Here is a 20,364-nt window from a genome sequence, read left to right as displayed (position 1 = left end):
AACTTTGTTGGTTTTCTTTAATAGATAGTACATAGACATCAGTCAACTGGACAGTACAAAAGGGGACCAACTGGAAGATAGCCTGGAGGGTAATGACCAGAAGCTCTTTTGGCATGAAGATTCAAAGCCTGGAACATTAGTCTGAACTGCAGTTGGACATCCTGACCAAGGATTGCTTTCTCCCACTAGTGTGCCTTGCAAAATGCATTCATCTTCCCAGAAGGCTGTTAGCTTTATAAACCTTGCTCCAAGTTTCAGTAACAGAGTCTACAGACTGCCCTTTGGCTGACTTAGAGGTGCTTCAGCCAGGCAAAAAATCATCCTGCTATAAGAAGAAAAGCAGGAAATAAATCCTGACTTGTCAGACTTCATATCCTAAACTATAAATTCTTCATTCAATGAATGTTTTCTAAGAACAATTTCTACTTATGGAGTCTGAGAAGTTCAAGGTTGAGGGGCTGCATCTGATGAGAGGTTTTTTGCTGGTGAGAACTCTGCAGAGCCCAAGGTGGGCACAGGGGCATCATATGGTGAAGGCTGAATATGCTCTAGAAAAAAATTCTTAGAAAATATGCACAAATTATTACACTAAACTCAAGAAGAAAACAAATAGGCATATAACAATTAAAGAGAATAAATTAATTTAAAATATTCACATAAAGAAAAGCCCAGATATGCCTTCGCTTGTTAACTCTACCAGACATTTAATAAAGAATTCAAGTTCACTTCCAAAAAAACAGAAGAATAAGAAGAAGACTCTTACCAACTAATTCTATGAGGCCAGTACTGTTCAGATAACAAAGCCAGGCAAAATTAGCAGAAAATAAAACTAGAAACCAGTATACCATATGAATATAGACACAGAAATCTCAAAACTCTAACAAACTGAATATAGCCACATATAAAAACTATAGGATACCATTACCAAAGGAATTATCTCACAAAATGCAAATTTGGCTTAACATTCCAAAATCGGTCTATAAATAAAAGATGACACAATTCATTTTGATAAACACAGAACATCTGACAAATCCCTAAGTAAATTAGGAATATCAGAGAATTTTCTAGACCTGCTAAGGGGCATCTACACAAAAACTTAACAGCTGTTACAACAGATAATGGGAAAACCTGAATTTGGGAACCTTACTTTATGAAAAAGAATGTTTGTGAGTTTTTTGGTGCCACTTCTATTCAACATTATATTGGAGGTTTTAGCCAAAGGGGGAGAAAAAAAAAAACATGCAACAAAAAGAAACTAATGGTCTCCAGGTGGGGACTAAAAGCCTATAATGACATTACTCTGTATATAAATATTTCTAAGGAGCTGCAAAGACAAACTACATCTATTAGGTCATTAAATATGAAATGTCCGATTTTGAATCAAATACTTAGTTTTGAATATAATACTTAGTTTATTATATCCCAAACAAGAAGCAGTATAATTAATCAAAGTATGCACCTAAACTATCAACACAGTTTTGCCATCTTAACGGTAGTTCATTTATGCCAGAAGCAAAAAAGCCTGGAGAGCAAGTGGCAACGAAATCACAAAAGGCATTTTCCACAGCTTGTTGAGAAATGAATAATTTTCCTTGCAAGAAGAGGTCCAAACCCTGGAAGAAGTGGTAGTCAGTTGGTGCAAGGTCTGGTGAATATGGTGGATAATAGAGAGTTTCCAAGTCCAGTTTCTGTAGTTTGAGCAGTGTTTGTGTGACATGTGGGCGAGTGTTGTCTTGCAAGAGAATTGGCCTGTCTCTATTGACCAATCTCAGCTGCTTAACTGCAAGCATCCTCATCATTTCCTTCAACTGGTTGCAGTAGACATCTGCTGTAATTGACTGACCAGGTTTCATGAAGCTGTAGTGGATAATACCAGCAGTGGACCACCAAACAGATACCATTAGCTTTTTTTGATGAATATTTGGTTTGGGACTGTGTTTTGGTACTGCATCTTTATCCAACCATTGTACCAAATGCTTGCGATTGTCAAAAAGAATCCATTTTTCATCATATGTAACAATACGGTGTAAAAATGGTTCAACTTTATGTCGTGACAGCAAAGAAAGGCAAGTTTCCAAACGATTTCTCTTCTGACATTCGTTTAACTCACGCGGAACCCACCTATCCAGTTTCTTTACTTTGCCAATTTGTTTCAAATGGTCCAAAATTGTTGGAATAGTAACGTCAAATCTCGCTGCTAATTCCTGTGTAGGCTGAGATGGATTTGCTTCCACTACAGCTTTCAGTTCATCATTATCTACCTTGGTCTCAGGTCGCCCACGCGGCTTGTTTTCAAGATTAAAATCACCAGAACGAAACTTCTCAAACCAACGACGTACTGTGCGTTCATTAGCCACATCCTTCCCAAACACTTCTTTGGTATTTCGAGCTGTCTGTGCTGCGCTAGATCCACGACGAAACTCATATTCAAAAATAACACGAATTTTTGACTTGTCCATGGCTTCACAAAAATTGCTCTAAAAAAAAATGTGAAAGAGAATCACAAGGCAAAACGTGTTTCAAAGAGTGAGGATGTATCTTCACAATACAAATAAAACAATAAGTGTCAAGGTGAAATAACAAAGAGATAGGGACTGTCAAACTTCATACTTAAATAACCAATAACAAGTGAGTTCAGCAAGGTTGGATAATTCAAGATCAATATTTTAAAAACAGAATCTACATACACTAGCAATAAAAATTCTCAACATGAAATGAAGAAATAAATTCCAATTACAGTGGCTTCAAAGATAAAAGGGGGGAAAAAATCCTGTAACATAAAACATGTTGTTTTTGTATGATACTACTTAAGTATCATTGTTGTCTTTTTGGTCTCCTCCACTTCCCCATCTTATTTCAATATTGTTACCATTACATCATAGTAAGTTATAGGATATCAAGGAAGTAAGACCATCTAAGGGCTTTGCATTTTCTTTTGGAGAAATGGTTAATGCATTTTCAGTTGTACGAAGCACACCTGTATCATATACATTTGTATATTTGTGTAAAACAATATGAATGTGTGGACATATACTCAGAAATATTTATAACAAAATATTTATAACAAAACAAATGATCTAGATAATTATAGTCCTTGTTTCTGTAACTGGTATTTGTAGTTGCTTTTTATAACTAACTTTATCCACTGTCCATTCTATATTCCTTTTGCCTTCAGCAGTAACCTCAGCTGACTGGATTGTGGTTCTTTACCTTAGAGGTAAAAAACACGTTGGGCTCACAGAGTTAAACTCTTATGATCACCAGAGACCTTTGTTCTGCTGTTAATATTTATCTTTAGCGTTAGACTGCTCTGTCAATACACTGAGATAAGCATATTTTCTGCTAAACCAAAATACATATAAATATATATATAAATTGTTCGAAAGTTTAAATTTACGAATGTGAAGATATTTTCTATATAGGAGTCCCAACTTACCCCTGGGGGTATAGGTTCCAAGACATATAGTGGATGCCTGAAACCACAGATACAGGGTGTCCAAAGTCATCACACATATGGAAAATGGGAAATTATAACTAAATGTACTTTTATTTAAAAATATGCTCTATGGGTTGGCCACCTCTTTATACACACATGAAGTCTTCCCTCCCACTCCTGATGATTACATTCTAAGATATCTTCTCTTATAATTTCCCGCTTGTATGGCAATTTTGGGGACACCCTGTATTACCAAACCCTATATACATGGGGTGCCAAAATAATGTATATGCATTTTAAGAAAGGAAAAAAACTGCATTAAAATTATAATACTCAGGGTGGTACCTGTGGCTCAAAGGAGTAGGGTGCCGGCCCCACATGCCAGAGGTGGTGGGTTCAAACCCAGCCCCGGCCAAAAAAAAAAAAAAATTATAATACTCAATATATTCCAATAACAAAAGATGAGTACAAGTCATGTTAGAGCACTTCTTTAATTGCAGAAGATAACTGTATTACAATTTTTTTTTTTGAAACAGATTTTTTCTTACCCTTGGTAGAGTACTGTAGTGTCAGACCTCACAGGAACTTCAAACTCTTGGGCTCCAGCAATTCTCTTGCCTCAGCCCCCCAAGTAGCTGAGACAACAGGCACCTGCCACAATGCCTAGCTAGTTTTTAGAAACAGTGTCTTGCTCTTCCTCAGGCTGGTCTCGAACTCCCGAGCTCAAGCAACCCACCCACCTCAGCCTCCCAGAGTGCTAGGATTACAGGCGTGAGCCACCGCACCCAGCCTTTGTATTACAATTTTAATAGAATTCTTCCTTTCTTAAAATGTGTATACTTCTTTTGGCATCCTCTGTATATATGTACTATGTTTTTCCTATATATACATACCTCTGAAAAGTTTAATTTATATATTAGGCACATAATATTAACAAAAATAATAATGAAACAAAAATTATAACAAAATTGCAATAAAAGTTATGTGAATGTGGTCTGTCTCCCAAAACATCGGCTCTATACTCACCCTTTTTCTTCTTGTGGAGATGTGAGGTGACACTTGAAACACTTTATGGATTCTCTTTGGCATATCTAAATTGTCAGCATCACTTCTCTTGCCCTTTGAGGTCAATATTAAATAAAATAAGGAAAAGGGTTACTGGAACACCATATGAATCAATCAGATAACTGAAACAACTACTAAGTAACTTAAGAGTAAGTAGTATAGCCGGAGGCAGTGACTCATGCCTGGAATCCTAGCACTCTAGGAGGCCAAGGCAGATGGATGCCGGAGCTCAGGAGTTCAAGATCAGCTTCAGCAAGAGCCAGATCCTGTCTCAAAAAAAAAAAAAAAGTTCCAGCTACCTGGGAGGTTGAGGCAACAGGATCACTTGAGCCCAAGAGTTTGAGATTACTATGAGCTATGACACTATGGCACTCTACCAAGGGCTACAAAGCAAAACTCAATCTCAAAACACACAAAAAAAGAGTGGGTAGTATATATACATGGTGGGTATACTGGATAAAGGGATGATTCACATCTGGGCAGAATGGGATAGGACGATTATAGATTTTATCATCCTACTCAGAATGTCATACTATTTAAAACCTGTTTTTTTCTAAAATTTTCCATTTACTAATTTTACACCATGAAAGATGGTAGGTAAGTGAAACCATGGATAAGGAAACACTACCATATGATAAAAATTGAACTATAATTCTTCTGTATGTCATTAATTGCTTTTATTAAAATCAAAATTACATAGTCTGGGGAAAAAAATAACTATACAAATGGAGATGAAAAACAATATGCCAAAATTCATGGGCTGCAGTAAAGTCAGTGCTAACTGTGGATGATTACATTAAAAAGAAGAAAAGTAAATCAACAGACTGAAGCTGGACCTCATGGAGCCCTTTATGTATGCATAAGGATGCCAAGACCTCTGGTGAGAAGATGAAGGACAGTAAGAAACAATCCATTAAAAACTAGAGAAAGGGGCCTGTGGATTCTGTGCTACACTAGCGTGGTCAACATTATTTCCTGCTAAAACATGGGAAACTGAAAAAGGATCTCACCATCTCAGGGATCTGCCTAAGGAGATTTCTAGGAAGATTATGGAAAGCGCTACCTGGCCTTTTCTTTAAGAAAATATGATAGGAGAAAGATAAATTAAAGAAGGATCTTTGATTTTCAAATAGAATTTAGAGAAAATAAAAGAATAGGACTGGCAGCACCTGTGGCTCAAAGGAGTAGGGCGCCAGCCCCATACGCCGGAGGTAGCAGGTTCAAACCCAGCCGCGGCCAAAAACTACAAAAAAGAAAAAAAAAGAAAAAGAAGACTAGGACTGGGCTGTATGAAACAGAACTGTTTCTCATTCCCAGTTGTTGCTAGCAAAACCTCTACAAACATAAATAAATGGTGCTGGGAGAACTGGATAACCACAAGTAAAAGACTGAAACTGGACCCGCACCTCTCACCACTTACAAAAATTGATTCAAGATGGATAAAAGACTTAAATCTAAGGCATGAAACAATAACAATCCTCAAAGAAAGTGCGGGGAAAACACTTAGATCAGTCTGGGGAAAGATTTTATGAAGAATACTTCCGTGGCAATGCAATAACAAAAATAAACAAATGGGACTTAAACTGAATAGCTTCTGCACAGCTAAGGCAAAGAATAACCAAAGCAAACAACCATCAGAATGGGAAAAGATATTTAGATATTATGAATTGGACAAAAGCTTGATAACTAAGATCTACAGAGAACTTAAATTAATCAACAAAAAAAAGACCCAAGAATCCCATGTATCACTGGGCAAGAGACACGAATAGAACTTTCTCTAAAGAAAAGACAAATAGCTAACAAACAGGAAAAAATCGTCATCATCCCTAATCATCAGAGAAATGAAAATAAAAAATACTCTGAGTTATCACCTAACTCCAGTGAGAATGGCTCACATCACAAAGTCTCAAAGTTGCAGATGCTAGCATGAATGTGGAGTGAAGGGAACACTTACGTTGCTGGTGGAACTGCAAACTAATACAACCTTTTTGGAAGGAAGTATGGAGAAACCTCAAAGAACTCAAATTAGACCTCCCATTTGATCCTGCAATCCCATTACTAGCCCAGAAGAAAAAAAATCCTTTTATCATAAGGACATTTGCACTAGACTGTTTATCGCAGCTCAATTTACAATCACCAAAATGTGGAAACAGCCTAAATGCCCACCAACCCAGGAATGGATTAACAAGCTGCGGAGTATGTATACCATGGAATGCCAATCAGCCACTAAAAAAGATGGACACATCTTTTTTATTAATCTGGATGGAGATGGAACACATTCTTCTTAATAAAGCATCACAGAATGGAGAAGCAAGAATCCAGTGTATTCTATTCTAATATTACAGTAGTAGATGAGCTAATACAAGGGGTGGGGTGAGGGAATGAGTGGGGAGAGGAGAGGAAGGAGGGGGCTGGGAGGTCATGGTGTATGACACACCTCTTGGACACACTTACTAGAGGGACTTTATCAAATAAATACAGTGTAACCTAATTCTTTGTACCCTCAATGCATCCCAAACAATAATAATAATAAAAAAAAACCTTTGCAGACTTGGCTACAAGGAATAAACACAATGATTTTGGAAACAATATAAAAGAACAAAAATATTTTCAGTATTCTAAGAGCCTTAGGATATGCTCATAGACAGTCCCAAACAATAAGGCTTCCAACGGTGCTGTCCCAGAGCAGCCTTGGAAAGAAGGGGAGACCACAGAAGATGATCTGTCTGAATGAGTGTGGGGGGTGGTTTTTGGTACACAGAGTCTGTACTTTTAAAAGGAGGAATTATATGGAATCCTTTCCTGTGCCATAGTCAGAAAAATATTAAAGGCCATTGGATCCTCAGACTACTATAAACAAGAAACAGCTGGAGAAACTTGGTCACATGTAAGCCCAGAAATTATTCTAAAGACAAAGAAAAGAATTATGAACTCATAGACTAGCAAGAGCCCAGACAGCAGAATGTAAAGGCATGAAGCATCTTCCCCAGGGTTCAGGACTGGAAACAGGTGTCCAATGAGGGCTCTTTAACTGCTCAGAACAGGGCCTGCAGAGTGGCTCCCTTCACCCCTGACTACAGGGACGTGCCCAGTACATTCATGCCAGTCTTCTCACGTGTGCTGGCTGTATGTGGATGGGCAATGACAGCTACCAGGACCTGATTTCATTGAGTTTACACTGTCACGATAAGAAAAGATTTAAGGTGCTCTTGAGAGGGGCAAAGTGAAATCCGTATGTGAAGGAAATGGAAACAATTTGTTACTAGAAAAACATTTTCGTTTATTAAAGATTGCTATAAATCTTACTGTTCCACTTGTTGAGAGGTAGAGCATAAATGCCCTCACTTGAATTGGGGCTGGTCTAGTGATGAAGAGAAAGTGGTAGAAGAGCTGCTTTGGGACTTCTGAAATCTCATATTTTTGCCTGGGCCTTTTAGACACTTTGCTCTGGGTGAAGCCAGACAAACCTGATTACCCTAAGATTATCAGACTTGAAGCATATCCAAGCTGGCCACAAAGACCTTAATACCTGTCCAGTGTTCCCAGACATGAGTGTCTTTCCAGCTGAAAACAGAGCTATCAAGTAGCAGACCATGATGCCCCATCATGAAGCAGCCCAGACCAGTTTACTGACCCCAAAACTTGTGACATGTAATAAGAATTCCAGTTCTAAACTAGTAACTTTTGTGGTACTTTGTTATAAAGCAGATAATCAGAATGCCTTAAGAGTCATTAGAGATCATAGGTAGTACCTTACTTCTGAAACACGTTGAGTTTATCTTTAGATTTACTATTAGAATAAAAATTTTAAAAGTACAATTCACATCATATCACTTTTTTTGACTGACTACAGTATTAACTACAGCTCTAGTCCATAAACATAATTACGATTGACGTACATATTCATTTTTCCTATTCATTAAATGGTTAGCTGAAAGAGCAGAAGAATTAATGTAGTCTTTAAAATAATTTGAAAACATGACAGGTCTATATGAAGTACACACATTAAATGTTCCTGAACACCAAAATCTCTTTCCCCTAGACTAGCACTGTATGCAGATATTAGAAGAAAATGAAAATAAGTCAACAAAAGTAGCAGGAGTTGACAATAGATGAGGTTAGACCCGAGAGACAGAGAGAGGAAGCCAGAAACAATTCCACTTGGATCAGTCAGGTAGCTGGCAGATTGGGAGCGATACTATAAATAAAATGAGAGGATGAGCTTTTCATTTTTAATTTATTTAACTTGTGGTCCCTCAAATATAGCCACAAGGAAGCATTTAACAGAACTGAAACCATGGTAAAAAGCCTGGGGAAGAAGCCCTAGAGCAGTGGTCTCAATCTGTGGGTCAAGACCCACAGGAACTGTATTAAAGGGCCACAGCATTAGGAAGATTGAGAACCACTGCCCTAGAGAAATAGTACACACCACAGAGGACACGACTTTTTTTTTGAGACAGAGTCTCACCATGTCACCCTTGGTAGAGTGCCATGACGTCACAGCTCACAGAAACCTCAAAATCTTGGGCTTGAGCAATTCTCTTGCCTCAGCCTCCCAAGTAGCTGGGACTACAAGTGCCCACCACAATGCCCAGCTATTCTTTTGTTGTAGTTGTCATTGTTGTTTAGCTGACCTGGACTAGGTTGGAACCTGTCAGCCTCTGTGTATGTGGCCGGCACTGTAACCACTGTGCTATGGGCACCTAGCCAGAGGGCCCGATTTATCCAGGAGAAATGCTGAGTGTGAGAAGGGGGCCCACAACGGAGCACATGGATGAGTTTTGCTAAGGAACAGAAGAAAGGAGAAGAGCTCAGAAAAAATAGAGTATATCATCAGACAGGACATTACAGGAATTAACAGAGAAGAATATCTAGGAGATGATTATGGACAGTTGTTTCAATTATAGGACAAGATTTAAATAAGGCAAAGACTAATCACTAGAGAGTAGTTGTTGGATTTAATTGTAACTTAAGTTTCTGGTGAGCTTTTGAAGAACTGAAGTATGGCACATGCAAAAAAAGAGAACTTTGAACACTGCCACATAACCTGCATGTACAGGCAAACTGACAGAAATGTAAGGAGGGTTACTCAAGGACATGTATTCAATTAAACCTCCAGAAATCCCAGGTTTTACCCAAGAATCAAGTATAGCCTTCTAAAAACTATCTAGGACCACACACCATTATAATTCCAGAAAACCTTACTATGTGATTTTTGCATCAGTAGTAGGTAACCATTTCTATTCTGTGGGTAAATGCTGTATGTGTTTATTTCCAGATGAGTAGCAAAAAACTTCCCACTACATCATCAAAGTGAGCAATGAAGCTGGTATAACTTTGGTGTCACCAAGTCTTCATGTCCCATGAGAATTAGCATACTATCTTCTCAGTTCCATTCCAATCATGTAACAAACGTATCTATCTCTGTCTTTCTGTCATGGTATCAAGAAGACTAGTAATAAATCTGTACTCGGGGAGGAGAGCAAGATGGTGGCCGAGTAACAGCTTCCTTGCATCTGGGCACCGTTGAGTCTGGGGAGATAGGACTCCAGGCATCTCTGGCTGGTGGGATCTGCCTATCATCACCCCTGCGAGGATACGGGGAGTCAGCAAGGGACTTCTGGACCCCAAGAGGAGGAATAAAACAGTGGAAAACCTGCAAGTGGTCGCGTGTGTTCAATCGGTCTAAACCCGCCCGCAACGGTAAGCTCAGTAGCAGCGAGACTGCAAACCAGAAAGGCCTTACCTGTGAACTGTTTTGGTGTCTTTGGACTTGGCACTCAGTTGAACTGCCTTGGGGAGAGCCTGAGTGGGAATGCGGAGAACTTTGGCCGCTGTCTAGGGCCCCAGTCTGAGCCGCTGAGCCAGAGGGAGCTAATAGTGTTTGGCTGTGGACCACAGGGAGCCATTGTGAGTGATCTGCCCCTGCAAGCTCCACCCTCAGGGTTGCAGAGCTAGAATCGGGTGGGAGCTGGTAACCGAGCAACCGAGTAGCCTAAGGGTGGGGTCTGAGCCGCCTTGCAGCCCTAACCCTCAGGGGCAGAGTGAGACCGGTTTTGGCACACTGGGTAAGTGGATAGCCACTTCAGCAGTGATTCCAGCGACAAGCACTTTCCTGGGAAAGCTTCTGCTCAGCAAGTTTACAAGTTCAAAGTGCCTTTTAAGTGGGCTGAAGAGAGATTTAGGGTATCTACCTGCTGGGGTTTGAGAAATCAGCAGCCTCCAGTCGTATCAGAAGTGTGATTAACATCTCATACCCCAGAAGACTACGTGTTGCCCAGACAATATTCAACAACATATACATACTGCTTTGTTTTTGGTTGTGTTTTGTTTTGTTTTTAGTTTTCTGTTTTTTGGGGGGTTTTTTTGGTTTGGTTGTTTTTTTATTTTGATGTTGTTGATGTTGTTGATGTTGTTTAATTTCAACCTTTTCCGTACGGATCTTTTCTCTTTCTTAATTATTCTAGTTTAATTATAATTTCCCATTGATGCCTTTTTTAATAACTAGAACTTCATTTTTGCTAGTGTTTCTACTGCTATTATTTGGTTTTTCACCCAATATTATCCTGTAAAGTTTTCCGTTTGCTTGTTTTGGTTTGATTTATAGCATTTTTGTCTTTCCTCTCTACTTGGTGGAGGTGGGGTACCGTGTCTCATCAGGTTAGCAAAGAGCTGCTGACCTCAAGGGAACTACACAACTGGGCACCCCCAGAAGGTGGTTTTCTTTTAAGGTTGTGTCAAAGTACCCTACTGTACACCTATATTGCTCTGTCTCTCCCTCTTTCTGTGCCTCTCTTCTTTTTGTCAATATTCCTTTTACCCACCCCCTCTCCTTTCTCTGTTTTTTTTTTTTTCACTCGATCCTCCTTTCTTTCATCCCTTTCTTGCTCTTCAACCTTCTCACCCTTCTGGTCCTGGACGAAAAGGACTCATCCAACCCTTAGTCCACAGGCACGGGAACTTAAAGAGCAGGAGGAAGTGAAAGGAAAATTAGGGCAAGGAAACAGATAAAAGAAATCACTCATGAGGAAGAATCAGCAGAAAACTCCAGGCAACATGAAGAACCAGTCCAGAACAACCCCGCCAAGGGACCATGAGGTAGCTACTACAGAGGATTCCACCATACAGAAATGTTAGGAATATCAGAAAGGGAATTTAGAATACACATGATGAAAACAATGAAAGAAATGATGGAAACAATGAAGGAAACTGCTAATAAAGTGGAAAATAACCAAAAGGAAATCCAAAAACAGAATCAAATAAGAGATGAACGATATGAAAAATATAAAAAGGATATAGCAGAGCTGAAGGAACTGAAACAGTCAATTAGGGAACTTAAAGATGCAATGGAAAGTATCAGCAACAGGTTAGACCATGCAGAAGAAAGAATTTCGGAGGTAAAAGACAAAGTTCTTGCGATAACTCAGATAGTAAAAGAGGCAGAAAAGAAGAGAGAGAAAGCAGAACGTTCACTGTCAGAATTATGGGACTTTATGAAGCGTTCCAACATATGAGTTATAGGAATCCCAGAAGGGGAAGAAGAATGCCCCAGAGGAATAGAAGCCATACTAGAGAATATTATAAAAGAAAATTTCCCAAATATCACCAAAGAATCTGACACACTGCTTTCAGAGGGATATCGGACCCCAGGTCGCCTCAACTCTAACCAAGCTTCTCCAAGACACATTGTGATGAACCTGTCCAAAGTCAAGACAAAAGAAAAGATTCTGCAAGCTGCCAGGAGTAAGCGCCAATTGAACTACAGGGGCAAATCCATCAGAGTGACTGCAGACTTATCTAATGAAACTTTCCAAGCAAGAAGATAATGGTCATCTACCTTTAATCTACTTAAACAGAACAATTTCCAGCCCAGAATTCTGTACCCTGTTAAGCTAAGCTTAAAAATGGACGGAGAAATCAAATCATTTACGGATATATAAACATTGAGGAAATTCACCACAACAAGACCAGCTCTACAGGAAATACTTCAACCTGTTCTGCACACTGACCTCCACAATGGATCAGCAGCAAAGTAAGAACTCAGAAATTAAAGGACAGAACTTAACCTCCACACTGATGCAAAAGATAAAACTAAGCAATGGACTCTCACAAAATAAGATGAATAGAATACTACCGCACTTATCAATTATCTCAATAAATGTTAGTGGCTTGAATTCCCCACTGAAGAGACATAGATTGGCTGACTGGATTAAAAAACACAAGCCATCCATTGGCTGTCTGCAAGAAACACACCTGGCTTCAAAAGACAAATTAAAGCTCTGAGTCAAGGGTTGGAAGACAATTTTTCAGGCAAATGGAATTCAGAAGAAAAGAGGAGTTGCAATCTCATTTTCAGATTCATGTGGATTTAAAGCAACTAAAGTCAATAAAGACAAAGATGGTCACTTTATATTGGTCAAGGGAAAAATACAACAAGAAGATGTTTCAATTCTAAATATTTATGCACCCAATTTAAATGCTCCCAGATTCTTGAAACAGACCTTACTAAGTCTGAGCAATATGATATCTGATAATACCAAAATAACAGGAGACCTTAACATTCCTCTTACAGAGCTGGACAGATCCTCTAAACAGAAATTAAACAAAGATATAAGAGATTTAAATGAGACCCTAGAACAACTGTGCTTGATAGACACATATAGAACACTCCATCCCAAAGATAAAGAATATACATTCTTCTCATCACCCCATGGAACATTCTCCAAAATTGATCATATCCTGGGAAACAAAACAAATATCAACAGAATCAAAAGAATTGAAATTTCACCTTGTATCTTTTCAGACCATAAGGCACTAAAGGTGGAACTCAACTCTAACAAAAATGCTCGACCCCACCCAAAGGCATGGAAATTAAACAATCTTCTGTTGAATAACAGATGGGTGCAGGAAGAAATAAAACAGGAAATCATTAACTTCCTTGAGCATAACAACAATGAAGACACAAGCTACCAAAACCTGTGGGATACTGCAAAAGCAGTTTTGAGAGGAAAATTCATCGCTTTAGATGCCTACATTCGAAAAACAGAAAGAGAGCACATCAACAATCTCACAAGCCATGTTATGGAATTGGAAAAACAAGAACAATCTAAGCCTAAACTCAGTAGAAGAAAAGAAATATCCAAAATCAAATCAGAGATCAATGAAATTGAAAACAAAAGAATCATTCAGAAAATTAATGAAACAAGGAGTTGGTTTTTTGAAAAAATTAATAAAATAGATAAACCATTGACCACACTAACGAGAAATAGAAAAGTAAAATCTCTAGTAACCTCAATCAGAAATGATAAAGGGGAAATAACAACTGATCCCACAGAGATACAAGAGATCATCTCTGAATACTACCAGAAACTCTATGCCCAGAAATTTGACAATGTGAAGGAAATGGATCAATATTTGGAATCACACCCTCTCCCTAGACTTACCCAGGAAGAAATAGAGCTCCTAAACAGACCAATTTCAAGCACTGAGATCAAAGAAACAATAAAAAATCTTCCAACCAAAAAATGCCCTGGTTCAGATGGCTTCACTCCAGAATTCTATCAAACCTTCAAGGAAGAGCTTATTCCTGTACTGCAGAAACTATTCCAAAAAATTGAGGAAGAAGGAATCCTCCCCAACACATTCTATGAAGCAAACATCACCCTGATACCAAAACCAGGAAAAGACCCAAACAAAAAGGAGAATTTCAGACCAATCTCACTCATGAATATAGATGCGAAAATTCTCAACAAAATCCTAGCCAATAGATTACAGCTCATCATCAAAAAAGTCATTCATCATGATCAAGTAGGCTTCATTCCAGGAATGCAAGGCTGGTTTAAGATACACAAGTCCATAAATGTTATCCACCATATTAACAGAGGCAAAAATAAAGATCACATGATCCTCTCAATAGATGCAGAAAAAGCATTTGATAAAATCCAGCATCCTGTTCTAATTAGAACACTGAAGATTATAGGCATAGGTGGCACATTTCTAAAACTGATTGAAGCCATCTATGACAAACCCACAGCTAATATTTTACTGAATGCAGTAAAACTGAAAGCTTTTCCTCTTAGAACTGGAACCAGACAAGGTTGTCCTCTGTCACCTTTACTATTCAACATAGTGCTGAAAGTTCTAGCCAATATAATTAGGCAAGACAAGGAAATAAAGGGAATCCAAATGGGAGCAGAGGAGGTCAAACTTTCCCTCTTTGCTGACGACATGATCTTATACTTAGAGAACTCCAAAGACTCAACCACAAGACTCCTAGAAGTCATCAAAAAATAAAGTATAAAATCAACGTCCACAAGTCACAAGCCTTTGTATACACCAATAACAGTCAAGAGGGGAAGCTAATTAAGGACCCAACTCCCTTCACCATAGTTTCAAAGAAAATGAAATACCTAGGAATATACCTAATGAAGGAGGTGAAGGACCTCTATAAAGAAAACTATGAAATCCTCAGAAAGGAAATAGCAGAGGATATTAACAAATGGAAGAACATACCATGCTCATGGATGGGAAGAATCAACATTGTTAAAATGTCTATACTTCCCAAAGCAATCTACCTATTCAATGCCATTCCTATCAAAATACCAACATTGTACTTTCAAGATGTGGAGAAAATGATTCTGCGTTTTGTATGGAACTGGAAAAAAACCCGTATAGCTAAGGCAGTTCTCTGTAACAAAAATAAAGCTGGGGGCATCAGCACACCAGATTTTAGTCTGTACTACAAAGCCATAGTGCTCAAGACAGCATGGTACTGGCACAAAAACAGAGACATAGACACTTGGAATCGAATTGAAAACCAAGAAATGAAACTAACATCTTACAACCACCTAATCTTCGATAAACCAAACAAGAACATACCTTAGGGGAAAGACTCCCTATTCAATAAATGGTGTTGGGAGAACTGGATGTCTACATGTAAAAGACTGAAACTAGACCCACACCTTTCCCCATTCACAATAATTGATTCAAAATGGATAAAGGACTTAAATTTAAGGCATGAAACAATAAAAATCCTCAAAGAAAGCATAGGAAAAACACTGGAAGATATTGGCCTGGGGAAAGACTTCATGAAGAAGACTGCCATGGCAATTGCAACAACAACAAAAATAAACAAATGGGACTTCATTAAACTGAAAAGCTTCTGTACAGCTAAGGAGACAATAACCAAAGCAAAGAGACAACCTACACAATGGGAAAGGATATTTGCATATTTTCAATCAGACAAAAGCTTGATAACTAGGATCTATAGAGAACTCAAATTAATCCACATGAAAAATGCCAACAATCCCATATATCAATGGACAAGAGACATGAATAGAACCTTCTCTAAAGATGACAGACGAATGGCTAACAAACCCATGAAAAAATGTTCATCATCTCTATATATTAGAGAAATGCAAATCAAAACAACCCTGAGATATCATCTAACCCCAGTGAGAATGGCCCACATCACAAAATCTCAAAACTGCAGATGTTGGCGTGGATGTGGAGAGAAGGGAACACTTTTACACTGCTGGTGGGACTGCAAACTAGTACAACCTTTCTGGAAGGAAGTATGGAGAAACCTCAAAGCACTCAAGCTAGACCTCCCATTTGATCCTGCAATCCCATTACTGGACATCTACCCGGAAGGAAAAAAATCCTTTTATCATAAGGACACTTGTACTAGACTGTTTATTGCAGCTCAATTTACAATCACCAAAATGTGGAAACAGCCTAAATGCCCACCAACCCAGGAATGGATTAACAAGCTGTGGTATATGTATACCATGGAATACTATTCAGCCATTAAAAAAAATGGAGACTTTACATCCTTCGTATTAACGTGGATGGAAGTGGAAGACATTATTCTTAGCAAAGCATCACAAGAATGGAGAAGCATGAATCCTGTGTATTCAATTTTGATATGAGGACAATTAATGACAATTAAGGTTATGGGGGGGAGGAAAAGCAGAAAGAGGGACGGAGGGAGGGGGGTGTCACACTTTATGGGGGTAAGACATGATTGCAAGAGGGACTTTACCTAACAATTGCAATCAGTGTAACCTGGCTTATTGTACCCTCAATGAATCCCCAACAATAAAAAAAAAATAAAAATTAAAAAAAAAAAATCTGTACTCAACTTAGATAACTCTAAGGTTTTATAACCTACTCGTGTGAACATGCCAAGATTTTTCTGTTCATGTATACTTCCTGTTGATGAGTTTTACTCATTTCTACTCTTCCACTTTACTTCACAGAGTCTATGAAACTCAAGAAGTAGAATGTAGAACAATGTGAGGAAGAATTAATCAACTCACCAGAGAATTATTCATGTTTTGCTGCTCTTGGGAATACTCAGAAGATTCTGCAAGCATTGATGAGACAGCAGGCAACTGGAATGGAGTTGTGAGAGAGTTGGAGTGGCTTAGTCCTGGTTTCTCCTGCTCAAAACAACTTAGCTGGAAGAAACCAAAAACATAAAAGCCTCCCAGTAGGAGAACAGTCCCTCAGTTAAGAAAGGGTGGAAAGACCCACTGAAGATGTGCCCACAACTACATTAATTGGCAGAATTAGACATACAATTTATTATTAGGTTAAAGAAAACATACCATCTGGCTTATAAACAAGTAATGTGCTTCACAGAAATAATTTTAAATTTAGACCAAAAAAGCAAACATTATGTCTTAATAACTAAAATTAAAGTTATAAAAATACCCTTGGCCATATGAACTACTCTTCTATTAATACAGAGGCGTCACACAGAACTCCACAGAAGTTCTGACTACAATACTACCTGCTTTTATACAGCCAAATGTCACTGAAAGTTTCATGTTACCACACAACATTTCTACCCAAAATCATATAGGAAAAAAATGTACATTGCTGTGGTGCACAGTTCCCATAATGATTTCAAATGGCATGTCACAAAGTATGCACATCCTTTTAAGCTCTCCCTCCAATGATGACAGGATCTTGCCATTTGACTGCTTTGACCAAGAGGACATTGGTAAACATCACTAAAACACAGACTGACAAACACTTGCCCACTGGTGCTTGCCTTCTTTGACATAGTAATACTGTGAAGAAGCTTAGAGCTACAGCTGTTGGAGACAGAGGATCTAGTCAAGAGTCAGCACAAACCACTAGACATGTAAGTGAATCTACCTTAAATCAACAAACCTCAGACAAAACACCAGGTAAGTAAAGCCTCATTTGTGATCTTAAAAACACCAGCAGAGGAATTTCCCAGCTGAACCCAGCCCAAATGCTGACTCACAGGAAGACCATCAAAATTAATGGTGCTTTTTTAAAGTCTACAAATTTTTACTGATTACAAAGGAAAGGCTACATAATACATATAAACCCCTGGATATCAATGTTTTTAACATGTGGGGGAGCAGGAGAAAGACTCTTAAAATACACGCTAATACAATAATTAAAACTTCAAAACCTTATGTGGAAGTTTTGAAAAGCATACTATCCTATTAAGTGTATGGACTTCAGTGTGGTTGAACCCACTTGAATCAAACAAAGCAATTGTCCAGAAATTAGAAGACTATGTTTAAAGTGATTTTGCTTTTTGTTTTGTTTTTTACAATATTATATAAGTCTCTTCTATGCAGACTGTACTTTATTTTATTTATAATTTATTGGTTTGGAGGAGCATGCTACAATCTAATTTTCCCATTTTTAATAATGTAAAATAGTTCTTCTTTCTTTCTTTTTTCACAATATGCTGGTTGTTGTTCTTACTTTCCTGAAGAATTTATGATTTCCAGAAGGAAGATTACTGACCTGAAGTGAAAAATAGTGTTATCAGACCAGGCACAATGGCTCGAGCATTATTCTCTGCACTTTGGAAGGCTGAGGCAGGAGGATTGCTTGACCCCAGGAGTTCAAGACCAGTGTGACAACATAGTTAGACCCCCATCTCTACAAAAAAATAAAGAAGCAAAGCAAAGAAAGGAAAGAGAAGAAAAATAAAAAGAAAATATTGTTGGTTCTAAATGTCCTTCAGTATCACAAAGGTAATTTCATAAATAAGCAATAACTCAAATAGACAAACTGAAAAAGTGTTTTGAGTAAATTGTGGCAAAAATAACACTAGCCAAAAAGTCAGGATGCCCGACATCTACATATCATACAAGCCTGGGCAAGTCACTTACCTCTTCAAATCCCAACTTTTCTTCTTAGGCAGAAATACCTTAACAAGCCCTTCCTGAATTACCAAAGAACTATCAGGATAGAAGGTGTATCAGCACATCTCTAGATACTAGATTTTGTGACAGACTAGGCTTAAGAAAGCTGATCCTAAAAACAATTAGTGAGGAAAGATTGAAGGAAAGGGAGTGCAAAATAAATAAATCTACTTCACCTAAACCCTAAATCACACCTTCCGGCTCCTCCAATAATTAACACTTTGTAGGATTCTGACAGCCGAATTCAACTCTCCCTTATAAAAGTTGGTCAAAACCTTCCAACCAGCACCAAGTTGTTGATAGCATCCGGAAAGGGTAGTATCACTCAAACCTTTTTATTTTAGGCAGCGGAAACACTACTCGCTTGGGCTATAAAAAGCTATGATCTTGTTCTTTCTGGGTCTCTCTTGCTTTTGCTCTGAAACGCTACTGAGAAGTTTCAGGACATAGAGAGTTCTTTCTGCTGGGATTATATTTACAAGGCATCTTTCCCCAGGAAGCTCTGTAACACCTACTGTATTCCAAAGAAAACGGGTTCATCATCCAAGACCCCAATCTCCCTTGTAGCACTATCTCTGGGAACTAGGTGTTGAATAAACCTCTGCAAACTGAAAATTTGAGAGCTAGGAAGGCTATAAAGTGCAGAGGGGGACCAGAAGAAGAGATACCACTTGCAGAAGAGATGCCAAGAAACCCAAATACAACTATCGCATAGGAAGACTGGTTCTGCACACACTTCACAGTTACTCATCTGGGAACTGGGGGCATTTCACCAGTATTGGTAATACCCACACTTGACAGGTGGGTAACCTGAACCTCACCCAGGTTAGTAACAAGGTCATCCAGGGCAGAGCTGGACCGTGAACTCCCCGCTGACCTCCCAGGCTCCCGCCGCCAGCAGGCCCCGCCGTTTGGGACGCGACCTACCCCGTTGGCGAAGCTTTTGGAACCAGCTTCTGAGCCCGGGAAGCCCACCCCAGCCTTCAGGCAGCGCCGTCTACCGACGGAGCGATCGGGGACAGCACAGCCGGAATCGCCCCAGGTCCGCTGTTTGCACCTGCACTCTGGCCCCGCCTATCCACCTGGGTTTCTGGTCCCATCAAGCAGAAGACACCCGTCCAGATCCCCAAGAACTCCGAGACCCGTAGACTCCCCCATTTACCCTCGCACCAACCTGTAGGGACCCAGAATACAACCCTAAACCTGCGGAACAGCTCTGAAGACAACCGAGATCCGGACCTTACCAAGAAAAGATGGCAAGAATCTAGAGTTGCACATGCGCAGAAGCAAGCCGGGAAAAGGCGTCCTGTGGTCCTACGGGATGACGTCTCCGGAGGGGTGTTTCTCATAAACCCCTTTTTCACGTCCGGGCTGCGCACAGGGTGAGAATCAATCTCTCTCTCTCTCTCTCTCTCTCTCTCTCTCTCTCTCTCTCTCTCTCTCTCTCTCTCTCTCTCTCTCTCTCTCTCTCTCTCACGGCGGCGCGAAATTTAACTTCTTTATGCAATCTTGGGTTAACTGCTTGCGACGTCGAAGGGATGAATCCTTAAATTCGAATATTGGCTGAACAGTCGGTTTTATTAATAAGTTAATTTTTTTCTCATTTAAAGCATTTGGCTTTGTAAAACCTGTGTCTACTTTTTTCTTTCTTTTTTTTTTTTT

At 39.0% G+C, this 20,364-nt stretch overlaps 1 protein-coding gene across 2 annotated transcripts; it reads right to left on the bottom strand.

The window, feature by feature from the left end:
• On the bottom strand, positions 1–20,050 carry LOC128572768 (histone-lysine N-methyltransferase SETMAR-like). Of its 2 annotated transcripts, none has more exons than XM_053572850.1 (5): positions 19,947–20,050; positions 18,299–18,436; positions 16,822–16,962; positions 4,463–4,555; positions 1–2,477 (listed from the first exon to the last, which is right to left on the bottom strand). In XM_053572850.1, exons 3-5 carry the CDS (start codon positions 16,876–16,878, stop codon positions 1,443–1,445), a joined length of 1,185 nt encoding a protein of 394 aa, XP_053428825.1. In that variant the 5' UTR covers positions 16,879–16,962; positions 18,299–18,436; positions 19,947–20,050; the 3' UTR covers positions 1–1,442. The 2 variants fall into 2 exon arrangements, with proteins under 2 accessions (XP_053428825.1, XP_053428824.1); XM_053572849.1 differs by having other exon boundaries at positions 19,877–19,957.
• Positions 20,051–20,364: the final 314 nt, after the last annotated feature.

The sequence above is a fragment of the Nycticebus coucang genome, chromosome 20 (genome assembly GCF_027406575.1).
Source record: "Nycticebus coucang isolate mNycCou1 chromosome 20, mNycCou1.pri, whole genome shotgun sequence".
NCBI lineage: Eukaryota > Metazoa > Chordata > Mammalia > Primates > Lorisidae > Nycticebus > Nycticebus coucang.
This window is presented reverse-complemented; position numbering and strand designations above follow the sequence as displayed.